At 41.3% G+C, this 24,542-nt stretch overlaps 1 protein-coding gene across 1 annotated transcript; it reads right to left on the reverse strand.

Annotated features, from left to right (window-relative positions):
- Positions 1–660: 660 nt before the first annotated feature.
- On the reverse strand, positions 661–22,559 carry LOC106928450 (sodium channel protein type 4 subunit alpha B-like). Its single transcript, XM_015004725.2, has 31 exons — positions 22,175–22,559; positions 19,907–20,057; positions 19,685–19,822; positions 19,236–19,354; positions 18,745–18,831; positions 18,123–18,248; positions 17,019–17,107; positions 16,054–16,305; positions 15,824–15,887; positions 15,612–15,753; positions 15,301–15,504; positions 14,886–14,982; positions 14,542–14,771; positions 14,110–14,181; positions 13,668–13,769; positions 13,222–13,569; positions 12,901–13,063; positions 12,631–12,785; positions 11,741–11,813; positions 11,416–11,570; positions 10,172–10,345; positions 9,866–9,976; positions 6,334–6,609; positions 6,204–6,257; positions 5,123–5,260; positions 4,944–5,048; positions 4,351–4,621; positions 2,741–3,293; positions 2,510–2,654; positions 2,344–2,421; positions 661–1,331 (listed from the first exon to the last, which is right to left on the reverse strand). Exons 1-31 carry the CDS (start codon positions 22,252–22,254, stop codon positions 1,158–1,160), a joined length of 4,926 nt encoding a protein of 1,641 aa, XP_014860211.2. The 5' UTR covers positions 22,255–22,559; the 3' UTR covers positions 661–1,157.
- Between the last annotated feature and the right edge of the window lie 1,983 nt (positions 22,560–24,542).

A 24,542-nucleotide genomic window follows, 5' to 3' on the forward strand; every position in this document is an offset into this window, starting at 1 on the left:
AGTGTGGCTGGTTATGTCTTATTTGTGGTGTTGTGAAGACTCAAATGAAGGAAGGCAGCAAGTCAATTTTCTCCAAAACTTGCCAGAGGTAACCTGATGAGGTCAAGCTGGCAGGATGGAGAGCGATGTACATGACAGGTATGAGGAAATGACAATCGAGTGAAAAAACAGGAAGGAACGAAAACAGAGGATGGTGATTACTGGATGGAAAATGGGTGAGTGGTTATAATGGGCTACAGCTGCAAGGAAGACCAGGGAACAGTGAGGAAACAAATGAGTGTGTCCCAACTCCAAAAGCAGAAAACCTTTCTCTTGAAGTTTCTATATTTTCAGTCCCACCAGCTTCCAGTTTTTGTCCATGAGGCAGACGTCCTGTCTACCTTTAAGACTAGGCTCAACACTTTCCTTTCTTTCTCCTGGCAGATTGCTATGTTCTCTCAGCATCCACTCAGCTTGGTTTCCTCCTGTGGAAAAGTAGTTGTTCCTCTCTACTGTCACCACATGCTTGCTCAGAAGGAAGAAACGCTGCAACGTTAATGAATCAATACAATTGGCAGGGCTTCCTTGAAATCAACAGAAAGTAGACACGATGCAATGACTACAGATTCTCTCTCTTGCAGAAGGATGAAGGTAATTAAAAAAGACAAAATAAAACAATGGTTTCATATTCATGTTTATTACTTTCTGTTTTTATAAGCTAAACAGAAGCATAATAAAAGTACTAATAGTTTGTTGAATATGTATTCTTTTGTGATGTTTAGGTAAAAATGAAGAGTGTTGCTCTTGCTTTTGTAGGATCAGTAACTCTTCCTCCAGAGGTTCTGCTAGCAGCTGGTTTGTGTTCAGATCAGCTGATCAACAGATGTGAATTAGTCTGTTAGTTACTGACAAAGGGCCACTTTTAGACCCAGAACGTGTTAGAAAAACACAAGATTACATGAGAAGTATTTTCACTTCCTGTTATGAGGAAAACATGATGTGAGATAATCAAAGTAAACCTAAATGGAGCAGTGGAAAATGTCACACATTCCTGATAACGGCATTAGTAGAAACTGGATCAGTTTCTACTTCCATCAGGACAACACCACAGTGGACGACCGTCCTAGTTGGAAAGTTTCTTTCCAAACATTTCTCGGACAGGAGAAGTCGTCAAGTGCTCATTGGGAAGACACCAACATGCCTGTGGCTTCGTCCTCAGGCTTGTCTGGAGCTCCATTGGCCCCACCGGGTCGATTCTGCACCTGGTGCTTCCGGAACGCTCTCTGGATCACTGCTGCTGCTACATCTTCCTGTTTCCTCTGCAGGGTGCTGCTGATTGGTTCATGAGACACCTGCAGCACAGAAGGGGGTCATCCCCGTGAGTCTCGGAAACACCACCTATGTCAACCAGCTTCATGATGTTTTTATTTACACCTAATTCCCCCAAAACCCGTCCATGTAACTCAGTTTTAGAGACAGGATTAAACTTTTCCTGGACTTCAGTCTGGCCTTCAAGTTTTCCTTAGAGAACAAAGGTTACCTCTCATGAAAGTGCTGTGTCTTTCTGGTTGAAAGTCGTCATTTGTCAACTATTTCCCACACAGTGAAAAGGCTGATTTCTAATTCTTTTAAGACGTTTCCTGCCAACTTCATTTTAAAGGCCTCAAACGGCTATTTGGATCTAACTATGGTGTTATCTCTCACTTCTACAGTCAGAAGTACCAAACTAAATCTCTGAGGTTCAATCAGTGCACATCTGATTCAAAATGCTGAGTAATGATGGTCCACTGTTCTTCCTTTAAATCCTAACAACCCACCTCTTTTGAGGTGCCCTGGATTAGTAACTCGATGGGTATTTACTTGATGATTTTGACGACTGCATTTTATGAAACGTAATGTTTATTTTATGTCCCAAAATTGGTGACTCTATGACTTGTTCCTGAGAATGTGCTACACAAATAAACCTGACTTTACTTCACTAATAATAAGCTTCAAATATGACTCGCCCACATGTAATTTAAACCAATTGAAGAAGAATACAAATCTTGTGCTTATTACATTTTACATAAAAAAACAAAGGTATTTCTTTAAGTTTTTACTTTTCTTTAGAGTTTTTCATTGATGTTAACTTACTATGTTAAAACATCCAAATTTCCAAATATGCCAGAAAAACACAAAAGCTTTTTTTTTTTAATCCATATTTTTTCTCTCTCTTTTTTTCCCCACATGACAGAGTTCTGATTCTTGTGACCACTTCCAGTTGTGGATTAATAGGATGAAAATGTTAAAAAGTCTTATAGTGAACACTCACACATCATATAAAGTGCACAATTTAATTAAGCTAAAAATAAAATAAAAGAGAACCTTTGTGGTATTGTTGCCTATGAATTTCTTCTTCAGCTGGGCTTTAAGAGAGTCCATTTCCCTCTCTTCACCAAATGTCTGCAAGACAACAACAATCATAATAATATTAATCATCATCGTCATCATCATCATCATCATCATCAAGAGTTGGGCCAGGTTGTGTCACCTGAGTCATGAGTGGTTTCAGGACATCCAGGCAGCAGATCTGGTCTCCCGGGAGCAGAGGCAGATCCATGTTGATCAACCGGATGTTGTTTGGCTTAGGAATCCTCAGCGGATCCTGGAGCGCGTCGCAAAAATCTGACAGCTCACTGTGGAAAACAACAGAGTTCAATAACGACCGACAAGAGATTGACAGGGTTTATTTGGGTCCAGGCTGCATCAGGGAGAGACTCACCTGTACTGAATGACCTGTGAGGCTTCAGGATCAAACTCTCTCCAGGTGTTGTAAAACATCTGCAGAAGAACGGCGTCTTCAGCTTCCCTGCTGTTGAAGCTCTCCAGGATGACGGCAATGAAGAGGTGGACCACCAGCAGGAGGTGCAGCAGGACGTAGGAGCAGAAGAAGACGACGCCTGCCGATAGGTTGGCCCAGTACCAAAGTGGGACGACTGTGGGCGGAGAATATTTTGTGCTATTCCACACCAGAAGGGACCAGGCAGAGGACGGGCTGAAGAGAATCATACTGATCATGCTGTCCCCAATTGTCCCAAAGTTGATTATGTAAAAAATACGCATCCCAACGAAAGAGTAGGTGTACACCACAAGGAGGAAGAGGAGCCCGATGTTCATGAGGGCAGGAAGAGACATCATGAAGCCAGTGAGCAACATCTGTATCCTTCTGCCCAAACGGAAGAACGGGAGGACTCTGCTGACACGAGCCAACCGGAGAATAAAGACGGCAGCCGGGCTGACAAAATATTTCTCCAATAAATCACTGAAGAACAAGCCTGAATGCAAAGAGAGAACAATTTTAGTACTTTCCTCTAATTAAAGTTTGTTGGTTTTAAACCTCAAAAGATTGATGATCAAGAACATCTAACATGAGGTAATAATGTAATCACAGTCAGTCAGAGATAAAAAGATGAAAAATCTCAGACATTTTCAGGGAGAAGTCACAGCAGAGAAGACAGGTGGTTTCTCACTAGCAGAAACCTTCTAGAAGAACTGTTTAAACAGACATAATTTGATTCATAGCCTTGGCTTTTACCAGAAGTGATCTGTTTTCTTTAGGCATATCTAATTATAAAAATCTGTCAAATATTAATAACTGTACTGAGATTCTTTGCCAAAAAAAAAACTATTTGACCCAGATTAAATCACCTGCTATTGAACTGAAGTTTGATCAATCTTTTGTTTTGATCATTTAAATTTAAAATGTTGTACAACCAGGTGGATGTCAAATATTTATTTTGCCCTTCCTTCAATAATTCATTTCGCCATCATTTAAAACTTGTGAACTTTATAGGACTTAATTTGTCTTGCCCTTTTGAATATGTGTCTATATAACAAGTTGTTTGTATTTTTTGTTTGTTGTTCACAAATTGTACAATTTTCCCCTTGATCAAAAGCTGCGCTTGTGATCAATGACATTGACGATATATTATTGGGCTCCTTCAGAAGATACAATCTATAAATATATTAAATCATCCAATTTACTAGGGAGGTTAGTAAAGCAGCTACATTTATTTGGCAAGGCAGCCAGGAGACAACCTAGAAGATGAACTTAGAAAGTAATTCTTATTTTTGTTTGTTTGTTTCATGTGTAATCACATTTCACAGCAAAATAAATCATTACAATAAAGCATGCTAGTAGATAATCTATGTAAAAAAAAAATCTTCAGGTTTTCTGTAGCTTCACTGTCTGTGAATACAGAATGTTATTACAGCAGCTAATTATTGGGAGCAGTTCTGCTTGAAACCACCCTGGAGATGCTCAAACATATACAGTCACATTATAAACATGTCAGAGATCTGAGGAGATCCCACCAGCTGCCAGTAACTCACCTAAGATCATAAAGATGAGGACTACAAAGTCCAGGATGTTCAGGCCGAAGCTGAAGTAGTGCCGTCTGAGAGCAGTGATCTTCAGGAAGAACTCGATGCAGTACAGAATCATGAAGACAAACAAAAACCACATCAAAACCTCTTGTCCCTGCTCAGACAGATCGTCTGAATCCATCATCATCACCACCGCGTTCACACAGATCAGCGCCACCACCAGGATCTCAAATAGCGGAGCGGTCACCAGGTCGAAGAGCCGAGCCTGGAACCGGTTCTGGTGACAAACAGGAGACAGGTAGCAGTCACTTCCCATTACTGCTAAAAGCCGATAAAGTTCAGGAAGCTTCACAGAAAGTGGAGCCCGGAACAGATCATTGGGTTATTTAACGTTTACTGTACTGGTTGGTTCTGGGGAAATAAAGTCGACATCACACCAGGGACAGGCGTCAACAGTTATAATGAGTTCAGGGTTACTCTGGGCTACAAATCTCGTTTTTATTTTTTACATGGTGCTTCAGATGAAAGTCTTCCCTAACCCTGCAGATTTTAGAGCCTGCTAAAGCCTGGACTGTGATCTGAACACCATGTGACCTCACCATTGGGCGTGGAGCAGCTTTCTCAGGTGACTTGGGGAACATCTTCCTGACGGTGCCGTGAAACTTCAGCTGCTCCTCCGTCATGAAAGCATGTTTTCCTCCAGCGTGCAGAAACACAGGGAAGACGAATTAATTGACAGAAACCAGGTAGCCATGGCAACCACTGTAATAAAACTTATCTTGTTGCTCAGCTGATGGAGAGCATCAACAAAGAATCTGATGAAGAGGTTGGCGCTGAAGAAGCAGCCAAAGACGATGAAAAGGACAAAGTACAGGTACATGACCGGTTTGGACTCATATTCAGGCTGACTGTCCACCTACAAACAAGCACAGACCAGTAACAATACAATTCCCATTACAGTTACTGGTACCACTAATGAGACATTTATTAAGACCACTTCCAGCAGTAAAACACTTTGTAGAAAATTGGAATTTTTCAATTTAACCATAGATGTGCTTTGGAAGATGTTTTAGTATCTTTTTTCCCCACAGCATTTAGAATATGAACAATATCAGAAGTTTTACTTTAGATTTAAAAATATAACCTATTAAAATAGGATTTTAGCTTTTATAAAAGTTTTTTTTTGTTAAAACCATTACCATGTCCTGACAGTGTAATAAAAGATAGAAAATCTGAAAACAATTGATTTCCTCTGCCTTCTCTCTCAGTGAAAACTCCAGAAATAAACCATTTGGTCAGAAACAACTAATTAGAGCCAGGAGGATGGTCTTAGTGCTGTCAATCACTCTGGCGTACTTGCTGCCCAAATGCTGCCCCTTTCTTTCTGCTACACTACAACTACAATGCAGCCTGCCATGAATTTTCGGGGGATAAAAGGTTTTCCTGGAACAGTACCTTATGAATGCATATTTAGCAGCGTGTTCATAAGGTTGATTGACATTGCCAAGACCCTCCTCCTGGCTTTGACTGGCCGTCTTTCTTCACACAGCAATAGTAGCTCAGGGAGGAGAAGGAGCTCGATTTTTTCGCGACTCATCTGTCTCAAAATAAACTGTCACAACATGCTGACAGTTTTAACAAATGTTTAAAAACATATTTTTTATAAAGGTTACATGCAGCTTTTAGAAAGTATTGAATATGATCTAGGTTGCACTCGATGGTAAGGGTATTTTGAAGGTACTTTTTGCATAATTTTAGCTCGGCATGGGCCAATGCCTTACAGCACTGTCCACCATCTGCATGGCAGCAGACGGTGGAACTTGTCTCGACACAACAGTGCTGCCTGGTGGTGCACTGACCTCCGTGGAGTCCACAGCTGCGTAGATGATTTCTTTCCAGCCTGTTGATGTGGCCTGCATCAGAGCACAGGTCTTCATTAGAAAAACATGAACTCACTTATAGGTAAAGCTGCTGGTTGAATCAACCGACCATGATCAGCAGAGAAAGTAAACCCATCCCCACGTGGTCAAAGTTGAAGTCATTGTACTTCCAGAAGATGTCTGTGGGGCTGCTGTCGTTGAGCTCATAACACTGCGACTTGTTATCCACTTCAAAGATTATGCTGTCTGTGTGGTTGGAACAGTAAGCGAGCTTTCCTGCAAACATGTTAACTCCCAGGATGCTGAAGATCAGCCAGACAAACAGAATGACCAGCAGAGAGTTGCACATGGAGGGCGCGGTGGCCGCCATGACCCGAAGCACCACCTGCACGGAAAAAAGACGAGGAATCAGCCGGTGCTCAGACCAATCACAGCTGCTCTCTGTCAAGAAGGCTACTGGTCACTCAGTCGAGAGTCCTTATATCTGGAAATATTACCTGTCTATTGTCCTGTGTTTTCTCTATCCATCTTTCCATCTGTCTAACCTGTCTCTATGTCTAGCTAACTTGTCTTCAGGTGTTTGTGTCCATCTGTCTCCCCAGTCTGTTCATTTGACCATTGGAGTCTGCAACCTTTACAATCCAAAGAACCACTTTTGTCCTCAGTACAGCTAAATAAAACTGATTTTTAACCACAAATATTACCTGACCTTAGAGAAAAATACGTCTTATATATATTTTGTCGAGAAAAGTCGAGCTCAGCCCACTTCCCCATGCTGGAGATTTTAGTTTAATAATAACAATAAATAAAGTTATCTTTAAAACTGATTACACAGGTGACATCAAGACCCAACAGTAGAGTCAGACGGTAATAAAATGAATCTGGTTGTGTGTGTTGTTATTGTGTCCTGCTTTAATTCTACTTTTTTCTATTTAATCATAAAAAATCATAGTCAGGCAGAAAGAGAGTTATGAAACAGGAAAAGCAGGTTTCCTGGAAAAAGAGGAAGTTTCCAGCCTGCAGTGATTAAAAATAGTTCAGATTGCTCATTTTGAGCTCTGAAGGTTTAAAGAATAAAATCTAGACGTTTTGAGTAATTGGATAAAACCCAGAGTAAAATACTTGAATTAATAATGATAACTTATAATTAAGCCAATAATCAATATTGGTTTAACCGGTGGTTGATGTTGGTTTGATTATAAGAATATTTACACTTACTCTTATACTTATTGAAATACTTACAGGTGAAAGAAGTAACTGTAACATGGTGTCAAATGATTAGAATAATGGATTATTCTTGGTTTCTTTTCAGAAATGTCTGTAATAACTCACATCATGATTATAATAAGAGTAACTAATAAGTAATGGTTATTATAATATTATAAGTGAATGCTAAATCAGAGAAACTAAAAGGTTATAAATGTGATTTTGACATTGAACTTGAAATGGTGTAAAATGTGTAACTGTAACTAAAGGTCACTGATGTTGTGTTGGAGGTAGATGGTAGGTGAAAAGTCAGGGGGAAAGAGGAACTGATGGGAGAGCGGAGGTGTCTTAAGGCCTTATTGCTAAACTTTAAACGTACCTAAGAGAAGGTTAGACACAAGAGAGCTGTTGAGCAACCCTGGGACACTGGTACAGACATCAGGTCATGTCCAAAGATGGTGATGGATATGAGATTATCGGTCCAAGCAGTCAGCCAATGAAACAGGCACAGCAACAAAGCTAGCCAATGCAAATGCACCAAAAGGGTGGATAAACCCTTTATAAGGTGAGTGCAAAAGAGGAATCTTTGGTTGGATCCTTCAGGCAGCTTCGAGCCAAGAACGAGATGGACAAAGAACTCTGCAGCTGAAGAAGAGCCGGGGCCACAGAACCGAAGACTGTTCTGCACATGGGGACCAACCCGTTAGCCCCGCAACATGTGGCTTCAAATTGCACTTTTCTCAGCTGGGTTCGAGACCCCAAAGACAAAGCCAAAGACAAAGACCAAGGCAAAGATGAAGATAAAGACAAAGATAAAGAACAAAGGCAAAGAGGAAGAACTGGTGTGTTCCTTCCATGAGACCAGCTCATCTACATCTCGAGAGACCAGAAAGATCGTGAGACGAGGAGAAAGGAGCTACAGAGCTGCAAGACAAGAAGGAGAGGGCCACTATGAGCATGAGGAAGTCACCCTGAGGCCCGAGATCTGCCGCTCTGACTCAGTACTCTTCCTGTACTGGGAGCCTCCTGCTGCTGCAACACCTTTTTCATCATCAGGCCAGTTCTGGGGTTCAAAATGCCAAACACCGTCCGTCTCTCTCAAAGTTTTTCTTTTTTAGTTCACAGTGTCAGCATTAGGGAAAGATAGGCTAGATTATTGATTTTACTTATTTGATTATTTCTGCTACTGATTTAAGCTGTACTGACCCTTGCAAAACTGCCTTACTAATAAAATAATTAGCATTAAGAAAATCTAAAAGATGTTGTGGACATTCAGTTAATGAGTCACATTAAAGTTCTTTGATGGTTGTAAAATGGCTATGAAGTTTGATTCTGGGAGGAGAAGGTGGAAAATGTTTTATAGGTTGCTTTTAGCCAAAACTAAAACAACACCCTTGGGACTCGCCCGAGTCACTAAAACCAACCTGGTTCAATAACAAGTGCAAGTTGTAATAAGAGAAAGAGCGACCGTTAACAGGTGTGCTCTGTGAAACTAGCTGATTCCGGGCTGCTTTATCTGGCTAGTTCACAGAGTGAAAAAGGGTGGGACATCTGGATGGAGGTTGTTAGAAACCAGGCTAGTCTTTCTCGCACCCAGCTTAAACAGAGTTTACTTCAGTTCTGGGTAGGGTAAATCTCGGCAGATTTAGGAAACTCAATTCACCCGTTAGACGGAGAGCTGGGAGCAACATCTCCCTCCTCTCAGAAGAGGAAGTAGAGAGAGAGAAGGGGGGGGGGGAGGTGTTGTGCAACAACAATTTCTTAATAAGAAAATATACAGAAAACTATTTTATTCATATTTTTAGGGTTTTAATATAAAGAAAATCATAAAACCTTTTCGAAAAGATGATGGCTACATTTTCTTAAATGGGATGGTTGATATATGCATGTAGCATCAGCCACATAGCAAGAAAAATAGAGCTTGATAAAAATTATTGGTACTTTTAATCTCATTTTGTTGTGAAAATTAAATGTAATTATCCCATAAAAAACTGACAAATATCTACATTTGTTACTACATCTAGTTTTACAACTTTAGTTGTTTCTTTATCACTTTTAGTCAAATTTCTTAAGAGCCACTGGGGAACATCCAAAGGTCCAGTTGTGGCTCCGGAGCCACAGGTTGCAGACTTCTGGTCTAGCCTGTCTCTGTCCCTTAATCTGCCTTGCAAACTTGTCTGTCCATCTGATTCTTCTGTCCATCTGTCTGTCCTGTCCATCTGATCAGATCTGCCTCCAGTGTTTGTCTGTCCCTCTTTTCAGTCTGTCCAGTTGTCTTACTATTCTGTTTGAAAAGTAAATCTATCCATCTCTCTCCAATAACCGATTGTCTGCCTCATCAGTCTAAATGTCACTTCTTTGTTGGTCCGTCTGTCCTTTATCCCGGTCAGTCTTTCTAACCTGTCTTTGTTCAGAGGTCATGGTGTCTGTCTCACCCTCATGCCTTTGAAGCGAGATGGGACCCTCAAGGTCCTCAGCGCCCTCAGGGTCCTCAGGTATGCAGCGGAGTATCCCAGCATGACACCAACCGAGCTGAACAGAGACACCTGGAGGACAAACATACCTGCTGATGACATCATGGTACAGGTGAGCAGGAAGCAGCAGTTTAGGTTTCTGTTGCCGTTGTGTTAGTGGGATGATTCGTCTGTCTGCACGCCAAATCAAAAACCATTACTGTTGGAGTTCGTATCAGCAGAGCTACAGCCACCAGAGCCAGAGTAAAAATGTGTTTACGCTCTTACGTCTAAGATGAGGAAATCGAGCCAGCACCAAAAGCTGCTGAAGTATTCCCTGAATCCAAAAGCAGTCCACTTGAGAAGCATTTCCATCAGGAACAGGAAGGTGAACACCTGGTCTGCTTTGTCCAGAACCATCTGCAGGACTGGCCAGTGGAACAGCAGTGTGTCTTCTAATGCCTGAATGCAAACAGACTTGTGGTCATACGCTCCAGGCGGCTGGTCATGTCGCCACATCATCATTGGGTGCATTTAGACTTTTAATGATTTTATAACCAATTTGTGCATGCATTTTAAATGAAGACCCTCTGCCATGGGTCTAGGTGCAACATGGCTGTAACACATGGGAATGCAAAGTTGATGCATGGCTTAGGGATAAGATGTGGGAAAATGAAATATGGGTAAAATATGGGGTGTGACCAGGATGTAAGCTTTGCAGTTTCAATGTGGGGGTAAAGCATGGTGTTCCCAAATGGGGGATATAAAACAAAGGTACAACATATTCATAGATTATTTCTGTACAATGCAGGGGTCAAACCAACGTCAGAGGTTTGACATTGGGGTACGATGTGGAGTTGAGACATAGGGATGAGAAGATACAACCCAAGAAATGACATGGAGTCAAGACATGGGATATAACTAAGAGTATATCAAACCTAATGTGCTGTTAAGACACAGGACGGATATAACATGGGTACAAAGTGGCACACCCCGTTCTATTAGCACACTAATTAGCTATTTACTGAGTCTGAACAGACTAGATTAAAAGCTACTGTTGAGTGCATTTCTGACCTTAATTGAGTGAGCTCTGCTCTCAATGACCTCACTAAAGTTTTTGAACATAGTTTTTAGCACATTTCATTTCAACATCAGCATTGATTAGCAGAACTGCATGAAAATGTGAAGGAAAATTGGATGAAAAACATCTAAAAGCCAGTCAGAGGCTGAATCACAGCTGAGGAAATGAGACCTTAGCTCTGATCATCGGACATTTGTATTGTAATGTTATTCTGCTTCACCTTTTCACTTTCTCTGTTTAGTATTCACAGCTCTCCACATTTTCCACATTTTGTTTGTTACGTCAAATTGTATTTAATTAATCCACAAAATTCTAAACACAAATACCGCACTATGACAATGTGGGGAAAAATTTAGAGATTTTAACAATTCATTAAAAACAGAAAAGCATGTACAGACGGCACGAGCCAATATGATCTGATTATAAGTGGACATGTTGTGCTTATGTTTACCAAAGCAGCGCTGCTCAGCAGGATGATGAAGATGATGAAGATTTCAAATAATCTGTGTTGTACGATGAGGAGACAAGCCTTCCTGAACTTATACCACCCCCTCCCTGCTCCCTTGGATGTGTCTATGTTCTGGATCGGACAGCAACTGTAACAAACTGAAACGCAAAAGTATCGATCACCTAATCGGCACCTGTTGTCACAATCACTTTACAGAAGCATGTAACATTTAAGTTTATCCTGTTAAGGAATGAAGAAGACAAAACCGCATGTTTAAAGATACATTTTTACTTAAAATATCAGATTTCTGCACCACTGGTGGACATACTTGCACAGCAGCAATCTCCAGGTGAGTTTTCTGTCTTATTTTTGTTGTCCTGAAGCTTCTGCACATCACCATCCTGCAGAAACCCACACAGATTCCCACATTGATGTTAAACTGATTTATTAAAGACAAAATGTTGAATGTGCTGAACAATTTATAGAACAAATAGAAAAACAGTATGGACAGTCCTGTACATGGACGTATTGTTTTGAACTCGGATGATTATGTTGTCTGACGCTTCAGCGCCTGGTGTGGTCGACCATGACAGACTAAGGAGAGCAATTACGCTAAGAAAGTCACAGAACTGAAAATCTGCTTCTGTGACAGTCTGATGCATCTGAGGTATACAAAAAATTCACATGTCCTTTCCCCTCAGCTCCTTTTAGGCTTTATAACCACCGCTTCTCCCAACAAACTTGGTAAATGTTTACAACCTGTTATTTGCAAGGTTTTCCATTTTTCCAATTAAAAGGAGAAAACATGCTTCTCCACTTTTAGTTTATCTCCTTTGGTTTCCTATATAAGTCAAATATGAATTAAAATTCTTCAGTAGAGAGAATTTTAATGAGGTGCTCTTGTCCATTGACTTTCTGAGAGTAGAATAAGGGGCAGGTTGTTCGGGTGTCAAGCTCCTCTCTCCTGTGACTGTGGCTCTATAGGTAGTATAGTCGCCTTGTGATCAGAAGGTTGTAGGTTCAATTCCAGCTTTCTCCTTCCACATGTTGACACTTGAGAGTAAAGTGCTTTGAGTGGTAAAAATGATTGGAAAAGCACTATATAAGTTCAGTCCATAAACCAGCTGCTTTAAAATGTTCATCCACTGCAGTTGATCCTATGATCTGTAAACAGGCTTCAATATGGAAAACGTTACACAAGTATAATGTTTTACTCACCTTCTGCTTCTTCTCTTCATTGTTTGTGTCAGCTTGGATTTTCAATTCGTTCCCTGGACACCCGCTGACTTCCACCACGCTCGAGTCTTTGACTGAGTCATTACTGACAAGCGTTAAAGCCAGATAGTCCTGTCTGTCTTTGCTCTTTGACTCAACTGTTGGGGGAAATTATGCAGATGACCCTCAGTGCTTGAACACAGACCTCAGAAAACCAAAGTTTACTGTGACACCACAACAATCAGGAACCGTTGAAGAAAATAAGAAACTCACCTTTCTGATCGGTGTCAGCATTGGTCTTTTTTCCTGTCAGAGCCCTGAAAGACTCCAGGATCCAGGATCCAGTATGACGTTTATTAGGTCCTTGTCCTGCTGCAGCGCCTGGTTTACTAGTACAGGATGGGCTCAAGAGCAGATAGAGAAACAGATTCACCACCTGAAACAAACCCAGGAACACCGACACACTCCAAAATGTGACAAGGGGCAAATGAAACCTGGAGCAACCAGCAGAAGAACCACCGGCATTGTCACTGATCTGTTTGTGCAGCTAATTATTCTTGGCACTTTGTTAGATTTGTTAGAACAGAGACTCACCAGGAGGTTTCCAATAAGCACAACCGCCATGTAGTAGATGACACAAAGGCCCTTGTTGGAGATCTTCATGCAATCCCACATGCACTCAATCCACTCGCCACTGAGGACTCTGAAGACGAGCAGGAAGGCGTGGGAAAAGTCCATCATGTGCCAGCGTGGAAGCTCGCAGCGGGAGGAGAGCATGCAGACATTTTCTTGATAATTCTGCCGAAAGAGCTGTGTGCCGACCACGGCAAACATGAAGACCACGAAGACCAGAACCACACTGAGGTTTCCCACTGAAAACCAGGTAATCTTCATCAGCATGCGCAAGGCGGGCCACCAACGACCCAACCTCAGTGGCCGCAACTGGACGGAGAGGGCAGCAACAGGTCAGAACAGATCAGCGGGGGGGAAACGTATTTATTTAACACCGATGATGGTGGTGATGCCACCATCATACTGACCAATGTCACTGGGCGCAACAGAATCAGACCCTCAATATCAGCCAGGAAAAGTTCCAACAGACTGAGGATGACGATGATGAAGTCAAAGATGTGCCAGCTCACCTGTAACCATGGCGATAGATTCAACAGCACCATTACAAACACCTTATGTAAAAATCACAAACTGCATGTAAAGGACGAAGTTTTGACCAGACTCAGAATAAAACTTCCACCATTCAGCTGTCCAGCTACCAGTCAGTGTTTGGTGACAAGAAAAATAATAATAATTGGATTGAATTAACAAAAATATACATGCATGGCAGCTCTGAGTTTCCAAAAAGCTTGATACCGAAACTTCTATTAGAAAAAAGACGTTTCAGTATCAAGTGAGGTCTGGGAATTGATGTTGACAATGTTGGACTGATATTCAACAAGAAGGTTTAATTTTATTCACTTCTCTCACCTCGAAGTAGCCTTTAATGCCCAGAGCCAGAACTTTGAGGAGAAGTTCAGCTGTGAAGATCGCAGTGAAGACCTGGAGGTCAGAGATCAAAGGTCAGTTTGAACCCATCTTCTCATTAGCTTAGGTATCTAACAAAAGAGGGGCATAACCTGGATCAGAAGCACATTTGGTGGGGAAAACCAGTGTAAAACTGTACTAAACCTGACTGAAACTACTAAAATTAATATGGAACTGAACAGAAACTGTGATGACACGAAAACCTTAGTCAAGGTGGACTAAACCTTCCTGGAAACAGAACTCAAACTAACCTAATACGGCACAGAAACAAACAAAAACCATAAAAATAGAGTGAATTGAAAATCATGCAAAAGTGACACTCATGTGCTCCAAAACTGGACCGAATATCAAATAAATCCCGTCTGTATCACTAACCAGATGCGAATTGACCAGCTTCCATTCAAAATCCATCGTCATTCCATGATGTTCCATGGCCATGAAGACAGTGTTGATGATGATGCAAACAATAATTCCCAGATCAAAGAACTGACTCAGGACAAACGGGCGAAGCTTCAGTTTGAGCCATTGGGAGCAGATGCAGCATTCACCCTGCAGGATTCTGTCTGCGCAGGAGCAGCAGGAAGGCTGGACCTCGTCCTTAGTATCTGAAGCACAAAGGTTACAGTAAGACCTGCAAGAACTGTGAGTTTGTAGACTCAAGTCCATAACCTCCTACATCTGAAAGGTCACTGCGCTTATCTGAAGCAACCGTCATTTACCTTCCACAGTGACGTTCTCCTGATCGAGAGTCCTTGCTGCTGGTTTCTTCTTCTGTGGTGAGTCATGTTCTTCCAGCAGCTCCGCTTCACCAGTGGCCTGTTGACCGTGGAAATGTTCATTAAATATACGTGAACGAACCAGATCCCTGTTTATACTGTTAACATATGCTCTGCACGCATTGTTTGTTGTGACACAATTTATTTCAGCATTGAATGAAGACATTTTTTTTGTATCAACAGCAAATGAGACACATGGCCCAGGAGAGGTGAACAATTACAACAAAAATAATTGCACAACTGAATCAAAGGCAAATGTTAAGTTTGTAATTTTTGAGCTGGAACAACGGCAGGTGGGAAATTGGAGAAGGTAGGAAGCCATTCATGCATAAGCAGCCAATGAAAAAGGGAAACTCGCCTCACTGTCCTCTCTCTTCTTCAGCACCTTCACAATCCAGCTAAACTCTTCTTCTGTCTTTTTGGCCTCAGCAGCCTCAGCCTTTTCCTGTTTCACCAGCGCTATGGCAACCGCTGCCACAGAGAGGCTGACCACCAGGAAACATCCAGGGAAGAAGATGAGCACAAACACACTAATATTGGCTTTACCTGCTGCTTGCAATGTCTGAGGGATGACAGGGCAGTTGTACGGGTTAGACATGGAAGATTACAACAAAAAGAAGCTCAGTGGACCAGACCCGGTTTCTCGATTGGGATTAGTTTGGTCCTCACCAGCTGCAGCAGGACGTCCAAGAGGTCCTGCATCGCGATCCTGACCACAGTCAGTAGAGACCAACCGAACGTGTCAAAGCTGGTAAATCCATACTCTGGGTTCCTCCCTGTCTTTATGCAGATGAAACCCGTTGGGCAGCGTCTGAACACATCATCACATGCTGTTACAGCTGTTACAGGCTTCTGAAAAAGCTGCAGTTGTGTTTACAGACCTAGAATCTGAGGAGTTCCCACATAGCATAAGGTCAGACTGACCAGGCATGAAATAAAGGTTTTCTGCCAGACAGAGATGTGAACTTTGATTAGTGTAATGTCCAATGAGGGTGTTGCGATCGTTCCAGAAAAAAAAACACAAGCCAACAAACAAACAAAGAAACATCTGAAAGATTATAAAAGTGCTTTGATAAACCTAGACAGATGAGAATTTCTGATGTCATCATACCTACATTGTTGATATAATCCTTGTCATAGAAATTAATTGTCACGTTGTTGGTGAGGAAGTACTCGGGTTGCTCAGTGGTCGGTGTGTCCATCATTCCCGATGGAGAGGAATTGACACATTTATGCTTGAGGACACCCATGAAAACCTGCATGCCAAGCAGCGCTAAGATACTCAGGACGAACACCGTCAGGACCGTGGCAACAGCCAGCCACTTCAACGACTGGACAAGCCTTTCAGCTGTCTTCTTCAGACCTGGGGTTGGAGCACACAGGGACATCTGCTGTGACATCAAATGCACTCCTGACGCCTCTCGCATCCGACACGCTCTCACAACACACAAACACTGACGCGTACTGGCAATGACAGATCTCCACATCCTGACATGCACAGGGTGTCTCTCCTGATTCACTCACACTAACGCCGATGCACACTGACTAAACTAAACCAACTCAGATTGACCCTTGTTCACACAGACATACTGGCACATTGTTTTCTTTTTTTTTTATTCCATTCAGACAGTGTATCAGTGTCTACCGATTTGCATTAGCTAACCTAAACCTGAATCCTAACTTTCACCAACATACGCACAGCCCTAATTCAAATTCACTTCACACAATTTAGACCAGGGGTCACCAACTCCAGTCCTCGAGGGCTTCCATCCTGTAACTTTTAGATGCATCTCTGCTCAAACACACCTGGATCAAATAAACTGCTCGTTTCCAGCCTATTGCAGAGAGGAATGAATGCTGGTGAGGGAATTCAGACATTTTGGAGCAGAGGTGAATCTAAAAGTTGCAGGATGGTAGCCCTTGAGGACTGGAGTTGGCGGCCCCTGATTTAGACTAACCCTCATGCTGAAAGACATTCACTTTCCATCACATTAGAACTGGACTTTATTCGTAGTTTTGATGATTTAAGCAACTATATCTAAAAGGAAGTTCTATAAAGGTAACAAAAACACTCACCTGGCAAGTAGCTGAAGAGCTTCAACACACGAGAAATCGTTTTCAAAGCAGCAAACTCCCTCAATCCAACAGACAACGCAATACCAGATCTAAAACACAGACACCTTCATCATAAACCATCATCATAATGAATAAACTTGCTTTTCTCTGCGCCTACACCCCCTGTTCAGAGGCGACCTCTGATAAATAGTCACAGGAAGTTGACGAAGGTTTGCTGAGTTGCTCTGAGGTTGCAGACAGGGATGCACTCTGCCAGTGGTTTCATGAATGTCTTGACTGCATGTGTGACTAATCAGAACTGATGTAATGTTATACTTTACAGTAGATCCTCACTGCATAACCATCAACATCTACAACACCTGTGTCAAACTCAAGGCCTGGGAGCCAATCTGGCCTGCTGTAGCTTTTTATGTGGCCCTCTAAACTCTAAATTACATCAACAAGTCCCCCCCAGTTTTTTACAAATACGCAAAATTTACACAAAATCAACAGATCCCCACATTTTTTTTTCTGATTTTTACTGCAGATTTTTCTTAAAAGTGGCCAAAAACATTGGGTTTAACTGACTGCTGCCTCAGACTTACTTAATGTCAAGTTATAGTCCGTGATTTATACGGAGAGTAATAAAAAGTCACATTTAACGTCAAATATTGTAAAAAATTTCTTACAAATATTTCTAAATTGGCATAAAAAATTGTGATTTTGATTGCAAAAAACCCCACAAAATCAATCTCTAAAACCTGGATGAAAAGATCATCATTACTATTTAATTTTAAGAAACACTAATTGAATGATGCTGAAACAAACAACTATTTATTGATATTTTAACAGTTCAATGATTTTATCAATACATTCTGGCACAACCGGCCCTTTAAGAACACTGAGATGTTTGATATGGCCCAAAACGAAAATGAGTTTGACAACCCTGTGATCTACAACCACTCTTTGAAAAAATTGGGTTCATTTGAGTTACATTTAACTTTACTTTGTGACTAATTAAGTATTTTTGAATTAAACCGAATTATTTCAGGTATTTATCGGATCTTTTTTAGGTGTGTGTCAGGTGAGTGTATCTCATCCATGTGTGTGTTTTATTGTCTTTACGCAATGATGTTGAGGACATCCAGCCAGTTCCAGGGATCTCTGAGGAAGGTGAATCGTCCAAAGCAGACGCCTCGCGACAAAAGCTTCAGGATGACCTCACCAGTGTAGATAATCATGAACACATACCTGTCCGCACACAGGCGATGTAAAACAAAAATATATAAAATATAACCGTTTTTAGACAGTCTAAAGCTACAAATACGAGTAGGAAAAGTTTTATTCAGACTGATTGTGACTTTAACCCAGCTGATTCCACATTTTCTCTTATCTCAAAGGATTAATGGGAATCACAACATACTTAAGGCAGGGGTTTCACAGCACAGAACTTTAACAAAATGCACAAAGAAGCCATTAAACTGTCAATAACTCCAGATTCACAAATATCATTTGCTATTCTGAGTTCACATTTAAAATTAGTTCATTCGTTTAGCTTTTTCCAGATTATTTCACAGTTTCCTTTGGCTTCAGATACATATTAAAATGTGCGTGTTGTTTTCAACTTGCCTTTGAAAAACCTATTTCAATCTTTAAATAGGTTACAATTTTTACATAATTGATGTTTCAAATATTTTGTTTCTATTAAGTGCCATGGGTATGTAGGTTTGTGCCACTGTATACTCACTCCACGTTTCTGGCCCACAACATGTGAGGCATTGTCATGGAAACACAGTTGGTCAGAATCGTCAGGATGAAGAAGAGGCTGAATACAGTGTTTATGTTAAGAGAATGTAAATATGTTACTAAAATAACCCAAACGCACACAAGAACAAGCAAAACTGAAGCAAAAATACATGAATTTAGCACAAAAACAGACAAAACAAAGCATACCATACCTGAGCAAAAAACATACAAAACTAGGACAAAAACACATTAAAAAAACACACAAAACCACAAATCCATAAGTAATCAACACCAAATACACAAAATCAAGCGAGAGAAAGCACAAAATCAACACATCAAATACAAGAAGCAACTGAATAAACACCAGCCAGGGCAAAACCCGCCAAAAGCATTTAAACATTGAGCAACAGTATCAAACCACACAATAATCAGGAAAGACAGAAAACCAAACAAAAACGAGGTGAGGGATCTGGTTTTGGTTGTGAAGGATATGGGTGAAGGAGGATCTTGATGGCGGAGGATCTCAAACAGTTGAATGGGCTGAGCAGGTAACAGGCCCGATCAGCATTAAACCTGTGGATGAGCTTCGTTTTACAGATGACGATGAAGGTCTGCGGAAAATAATGTCAAAGTAAATTCAACACACTCAGACGACTGAGGTCATGTCAATGACAATAAATCTGTTATATGCTGTGCACGTCTTATATGTGATTTAAAATGGTCAGCCATTATCAGACAGATGCTGACTGATTGTTGCACGGTTGGGTAAACACAATTTTCTTGTAAATTCAAAGACATGTTTGGTTTGGTTAGTTTGATGTAAAACCAGTTCCATCCTTATCGTCAGCTATCCAGGACCCAGAATAACATTTAACAAGTGATTTATTTATTTATTTTTATTTATTTATTTTTGCCCTCCAGAAATGAGAAGTGAGACAAACCTTCTGTGATTGGTAGAATGGATCCAGATCCTCCAGAGGCGTGCTGAGAAGCTCTGGGGACGGGTGCCCGTAAATAAAAGGGAGAGGTTTCCCCGCCTGCAGGTGACTGGCTGGTTTGCTCTGGTCTTTCTCTGGCTTCTAGCATGAATTCAGGTAGTCAGAGCTGGAGTTTCTCCAGGAGGATCCGTTTGCTCTAATCGATAGTCGAATGTGCTTTTGTACCTTTTTGTTCTTCTCTGCTTTTTGTTGGATCTCTTCCAACGAGGCTGGCGTGAAGCGCCTGAAGACCTCCACGCCAACAGGGGGCAGCAGAGATGTCATCCTCTGGTTTTGTAGCTCCATCCGAACTTCGTGGTTGCCATGTAACTGGTTTCTGTGGGGACATTGCAAAGCGTTAACTTTAAAACTGTGTGAGAGAAGAGCATCAATGTAGTTCGGTTCAAATGTTGAGTCAGGTAGTAATACTAGACGACATTCGCCTTCCCTTAATAACAAGACAAGTAAACACAAATTGTATCACTTCTGTGTTTAAATGAGGATGTTATTAAGAGAGAATAAACCCTACCTGACCCTGTGTGAAAAAGTGACTGCCCCCTAAACCTAATAACTGCACCGCTAAGAGCAACAACTACAATCAAGCATTTGCGATAACTTGCTGGGAATCTTTTGTAGATATGGATGAATTTTTGCTATTCATCTTTTCTGTGTTGATCTAATTAAGCAACACTGGACGTTTTGAGCACAAACTGCCTTTTTAAGGTCATGCCACAGCGTCTCAATAGGATTCAAGTCAGGGCTTTGACTAGGCCACTCCAAAATCTTTGTTTGTTTTTTGTCAGCCATTCAGAGGTGGGCTTGCTGGTGTGTTTTGAATCATTGTCCTCCTGTAGAACCCAAGTGGGATAGATTTTGAGGTCAGAATTCATGGTTCCATTTAGCAAGACTTCCTGGACCTGAAGCAGCAAAACAGTCCCAGAGCATCACACCACCACCACCATGTTTTACTGTTGGTTCTGATGTCCTTTGTCACTTTAGAGATGCAATAGGACACACACCTTTCAAAGCCTTAAACTTTTTGTCTTGTCAGTTGACAGAATGTGGCACAGGCCCCCCAAAACCACATGCTAGTGTAGCCAATCCACAGAAGGATGGATTAATTTCTGTGTTGGATCATTTTATTCACATCAGCGTAAAGCTGGAGAATGGAAATGTTCTACGATTGCTTCTCAGTAGCTGATGATGAAACAATGAAAAGGAAGAAAGCTCAGTGACTGCTCAGACTCTGCAGACCTCGCCTGGCCAACTTCTACCAACGCACCGCTGACAGTTTCTCTGCAGGACTGGAACTGTTCTGAATTATCTGCGGTCCTCCCTGCACTTAGGTGAGCTTCCATTCCTGACATCCTGAAAACGTGCTCCACATCCGTCTGTCTCCCCTCGGGGTGCGAACGCGCTCCACAAACAGGCTGCAGAACAGACCGTTCCCAGAAGTCAGCCAGAGCATAAATTATAGTTTTCCAGATACAAATTTGTTAATTTTTCTGTCTATTTTTTTTGCAGCTTTTATATTTGATAACAAAGCATCCCCACACACTCTGTGCTCCAAGGTTCCCATCCTGTTTTAACACTGCACATCTGAAAACACTTTCCGTTTCTTTGTTCTGCAGGATTTTAGATGTGATCCGTTTCAGGCGAACTGTTTTGTCTGTTCTGGGTGTGACTGATTTGCTGTCATTTTCTTGATCCTTTACCAGCAAAAGCGCAATACTGAGAGCCCAAAGTGGGGCCCCATCACAGGCAGATAATGAGGGAAACCCAGAGAGCAGGTTCAATTAATCAATCAATCAATCAAATTTTATTTGTATAGCACATTTCAGCAACAAGGCATTTCAAAGTGCTTTACATAAGTTTAAACAGTGAGAAAGAAAAATAAAAAGAAAGTAATAAAAAGATAAAAAGAAAAGATAAAATCATTCTGTTGGACTTCCTGTCCATTCAAGTTATATGATCTACGCAGACCTTCCATTTCTTAACACGGGTATTAGCCAGGCCCTGCAGCCTAACTGGACAAGGTCTCCAGCCTTGCAGCACCAGGCTCCGTCCGCCTGTTTCGCGAAAATTTTGCGCTAGGACTTTCGCTGTCCTACGCGGATTTTGTGCATTAATTGGTTACCTGTTAGAGTCTAGAATTTACAGGGTTTTATATACGCGCAATGACCCCCAGTCACTCGCAAATACATTGAAGGCATCAATTGCCATAAGCAACTCTAAACAGGTGGGTTTTAAGTTGAGATTTAAAGGCACCCAGTGTTTCAGCTGTTTTACAGTTTTCTGGAAGTTTGTTCCAAATCCGTGGCGCATAGAAACTGAATGCTGCTTCTCCTCATACCAGCAATATGGGAAAGATGACATGATGATGAATTCGGCCTCCAGAGTTTAAGGTTCTTCAAAGCAGAACGGAGCAGAGAAAGTTTCTGCAGACGGACTCACCTCTGGGAGGGGGTCAGCTGTGTTTTCATCAGATGCTCAGCTTGCTGCAGCCTGCTGCTCCAAAACTCAAACCAGGACATTTTCCACAACTTAGTCCTGATCAGTCTCCGTCTCACTGTCCCGGTTCGTCCGTCCCGGCTTCTTGGTTTCCTGCAGCTGTTCTCCTCTACGAGCCTTCTAGGGTCTCTACACTTTTCAAACAGGACTCTTGTTTTTCTGTGTGTGGGAGGAGCTTCTGAAACCCCAAGTGTGAGAAGCTCCTCTACATCAGTGTGGTTCCCAACAGTGGCCCTCAGGGCACAACGCACTACATGTTCCAGGTGTTTCCCGGCTCCAACACACCCAAACTAAATTACTGAATTAGTAACTTTTACTAAACTGCAACAATCAGAACCTATCCAGGCTCTTAGTTCATAGTTAGACTAAACACTAGAGCTCAAACACAGAGAATATTTAACAGAATCCATTATTTTACATCACTTGGATCAGATGCAGCACTGAAATCTGTTAATGAATTTAGTAAAACATTGACAGGTACTTTTAGTCAAATGTTTAAACTAAAACAGGAATGAAAAGTCTTATAGTTCTGTTTCAGAAATGATTTTGCAGCTCTTTTTATTGCTTCACGTCCTCCAACCTCAAAGATGCGGTACTGTTTGAAAACATGCAAAAACCTGCTCAGTAATTATAAGTTCAATAGCCGTAATCCTGTTAAACATTTTCCCATGAGTTGAGAGAGCGGTACAAGTTTGACATGCAGGTGTTTTTTTTTTTTATTCATAACATGCTAATAAAATATGTTTTATGTTTTAAAACAATTTTAGAATCCTTTCACAATATTTGAATAACCTTTAAGAGATGCCCGATTCTTTTTCTAGGCACAGTTTAAAAAAAAAAAAAATCTAAATCATTCCAGGGGTATGAATAATTTTTGGCTCAAATCAAAAGCAGAAAAACATTCCTCGGTTTGTCCTTAGAATATCGAATAACCTCAGAGGCAACAATGTTGAAGAAAACTCAGGTTCTCTGTCCTGTTTGATTTATTAAATTTCCTCCTCGTCACGTTATTGTCCTATGTAAGCAGAACGGTCAGAGACCGGAGTTAGAACCAGATGGTGAAGCTCTTTAGCAGCTTCGACAACTAAATGTTCATCTAAATCAGATGTGAGGATATAACTCCCATGTTTGATCCTGGACTGGAGTGCGTCGGGTTCATGATCAGTGATTGGTCAAGATATTGAAAGACTTTTTATTTCAAAGCTAGAAGAAGTTCAGATCGAGTTACTTTACGATGTGTTCAGTCAGTCGGGTCGGTATCCTGCGTGCTTTCCATTCTCTCTCTGGTTCAACACCTGGATCAAATGTTGGCTTGTTAGGCCTCTGCAGAACATAGACATGCTGAGGAGGGACAGAGCTAAAGCATGTTCTCTGACCGAAAGGTTTTCCAGATACAGACTTGATGTTTATGTCAGAATTGTGCCTAGCCCTTTAAAGACTTGTGAACAAAAGGAGACGAAATTTGACAGGAAATTACCCCAAGGAATGTGGGCTGCTTTCAAAAATAATTCCCAGATTCATAGGCACGACCAACTGAGGCCCATTGAGTCCCACAGCAACGCTCCGATTCGACGGAAACGTCTAACTTGAACACTTCTAGCTCTGTCAGAGGGCCTAAGGAAAACACATCCTGTTTTTATGAAATCACTTTCCTCTGATAGACACACAGATCAACTGAATGCGATTGAAGCAGACAGTGTTTCTTTTGTTTCCCCAACAGAATTCCTAATGGATTACACACTTCTTTGAATTAGAGTCTTTGTGAGGATCTGCAACGAGGCTCAGAGTGAATTTCCTCAGAAAAACTTAAATGTTACACAACTTACACAACTGCTGTCTTTTTCTCCATTTCTAACTTCTGGAATATATTTTCTCCTATTTTCTGAGCCTAAAAATGTTGCGTAGTGACTATAAACATTTTAAATCTGATATTTTAGACAAAAGCTGTTTTAAATTTTTTTTAAATATAAATGTTAAGATTCTCAAACATGCAAAGCCTTGTATCTAATGCCGATGCCATCCTGAACGCCTTTGTGTCTCTATGTCTCCTCCCCCTCTTGATTCAGCAGCCAAACACAAAGACACGTCTGTGAATAAACTTTTTGTTTTGCTGAGATTTTAACAGTCAGCCAAGCTGGGAAGGAGGTCGGGGAGAACCACGGCTCCAGAGATCCACTCGGCTGTGAGGTCTGGACCAGAGGGAGGCTTTCCGCTTCTAGTGTTGGGTAAAATGATGAAACCGGAGTTTTTATTCGCCTTTCCATTTATCTTCAAGATCAAAAAATTTATGACAGAGTAACAACAGTAAAAG

This window comes from Poecilia mexicana, unplaced genomic scaffold (assembly GCF_051168715.1).
Source record: "Poecilia mexicana isolate PSO_F unplaced genomic scaffold, ASM5116871v1 scaffold_6, whole genome shotgun sequence".
Taxonomy (NCBI): domain Eukaryota; kingdom Metazoa; phylum Chordata; class Actinopteri; order Cyprinodontiformes; family Poeciliidae; genus Poecilia; species Poecilia mexicana.

Bases quoted from the DNA above. Each gene is read 5' to 3' on its own strand.
- LOC106928450 (XM_015004725.2), bottom strand. From the start codon at position 22,254: ATGTCCTGGTTTGAGTTTTGGAGCAGCAGGCTGCAGCAAGCTGAGCAT. The intron at 20,058-22,174 runs GTGAGTCCGTCT...ATGTCCCCACAG, and splicing joins CAGCTGACCCCCTCCCAGAG to AAACCAGTTACATGGCAACC. The intron at 4,622-4,943 runs GTGAGGTCACAT...GTTTGTCACCAG, and splicing joins AAGCTGCTCCACGCCCAATG to AACCGGTTCCAGGCTCGGCT.